The 1,345-nt window shown below is 39.3% G+C and overlaps 1 protein-coding gene across 1 annotated transcript in view; it reads left to right on the top strand.

Annotated features, from left to right (window-relative positions):
- The window catches only part of ETF1 (eukaryotic translation termination factor 1), a 25,300-nt gene that overhangs the window by 20,054 nt on the left and 3,901 nt on the right, over positions 1-1,345 (top strand). The window contains exons 5-6 of the mRNA XM_004697018.2: positions 661-799; positions 1,171-1,338. Coding sequence (XP_004697075.1) covers positions 661-799; positions 1,171-1,338 — 307 coding nt within the window. The remainder of the gene's footprint in view (positions 1-660; positions 800-1,170; positions 1,339-1,345) is intronic.

A 1,345-nucleotide genomic window follows, 5' to 3' on the forward strand; every position in this document is an offset into this window, starting at 1 on the left:
AAAAAAATGCTATCCCAAAAGGAGGAGAGTCTCCCTCTAAAAACCCAGAATCTGGTTCTCGTACCATTAAAATATCATAAATGAAGTTTTATATGCAGGTATCATTAATGATGTTCAATTCCCGAGAGATGAGTGTAACATTTTAGGACTTAGACAAGACCTTTTATAGACTTACTGGGTTTTGTTTTCATGCACGATATAGTTGATGTACAATATATTCTGATATGCCATGGAGGACACTGCCTATGCATGCTGGGGCTATTAATGATCATAGAAAGTCAACTTTGGGAAGTTAGAACCTTAATATGAATTTTATGCTCCATAGACTATCATCAGTCTAAATCAAATCAAGAACTAGGAAGAAGTTGCGCTCTATGACTGTACTGGTTTTGTATTTACATACCCTGGGTCAGGTATGTTGGAGGGCTTCTTTATATAGGTGCACTTGGTTATTTCTGCAACAGGTTCCAATTTGTCCATGACTTTTAGTTATGACTAAAATCTCTAATTCCATAGAATGGTTTTGCCATAGTACTTATACCATGATGAGTGGGATGACAGGGCTTGTATATATATATATATATATATCTTTTGGGGTTTTTTCTTGCCCTTAGCAAGAGCTGTAGAGCGTAATATATGATACGTGTGTTTGCTTTGCAGGCTCTTACAGCACTACTTTCGGATGATAGCAAGTTTGGTTTCATTGTAATAGATGGTAGTGGTGCGCTTTTTGGCACACTCCAAGGAAACACAAGAGAAGTCCTGCACAAATTCACTGTGGATCTTCCAAAGAAACACGGTAATACAGGAAGAGAACCTAAGCCAACTTGCTTTGTGATTAGTGTTGAAGAAGCAAGTAGATGGCGGGGAAAGTGAGCCCAAATGATGGGAAGAGGAGCATTGCAGAACGACTGGTGGCTTGGTGATGTCTCTCTGACTTTGATAAGTGCTGCGCACTAACCGATTGTGCCACTGGAGCTTTTCTGACTTCTCTCTTCACATCAGAAGCAGTGGTCACTCAGAGCAAGTAACCGTTTATGCTAAGCATTTAGCTAAGGGAGTAGTGATTTTTCTCTTTTGGATAACAGCATGTTTGACTTATTTTTTAATTAGAAAAGCTTCTTGTACCTTTTAATTGCCTTATTTTCCCCCATCACTTTTATGTCAAAGGTAGAGGAGGTCAGTCTGCTTTGCGTTTTGCCCGTTTAAGAATGGAAAAACGACATAATTACGTTCGGAAAGTAGCCGAGACTGCTGTGCAACTGTTTATTTCTGGGGACAAAGTGAATGTGGCTGGTCTCGTTTTAGCTGGATCAGCTGACTTTAAAACTGAACTAAGCCAATC

The sequence above is a fragment of the Echinops telfairi genome, unplaced genomic scaffold (assembly GCF_000313985.2).
Source record: "Echinops telfairi isolate 266 unplaced genomic scaffold, ASM31398v2 ScPeMD7_7469;HRSCAF=8507_1, whole genome shotgun sequence".
NCBI lineage: Eukaryota > Metazoa > Chordata > Mammalia > Afrosoricida > Tenrecidae > Echinops > Echinops telfairi.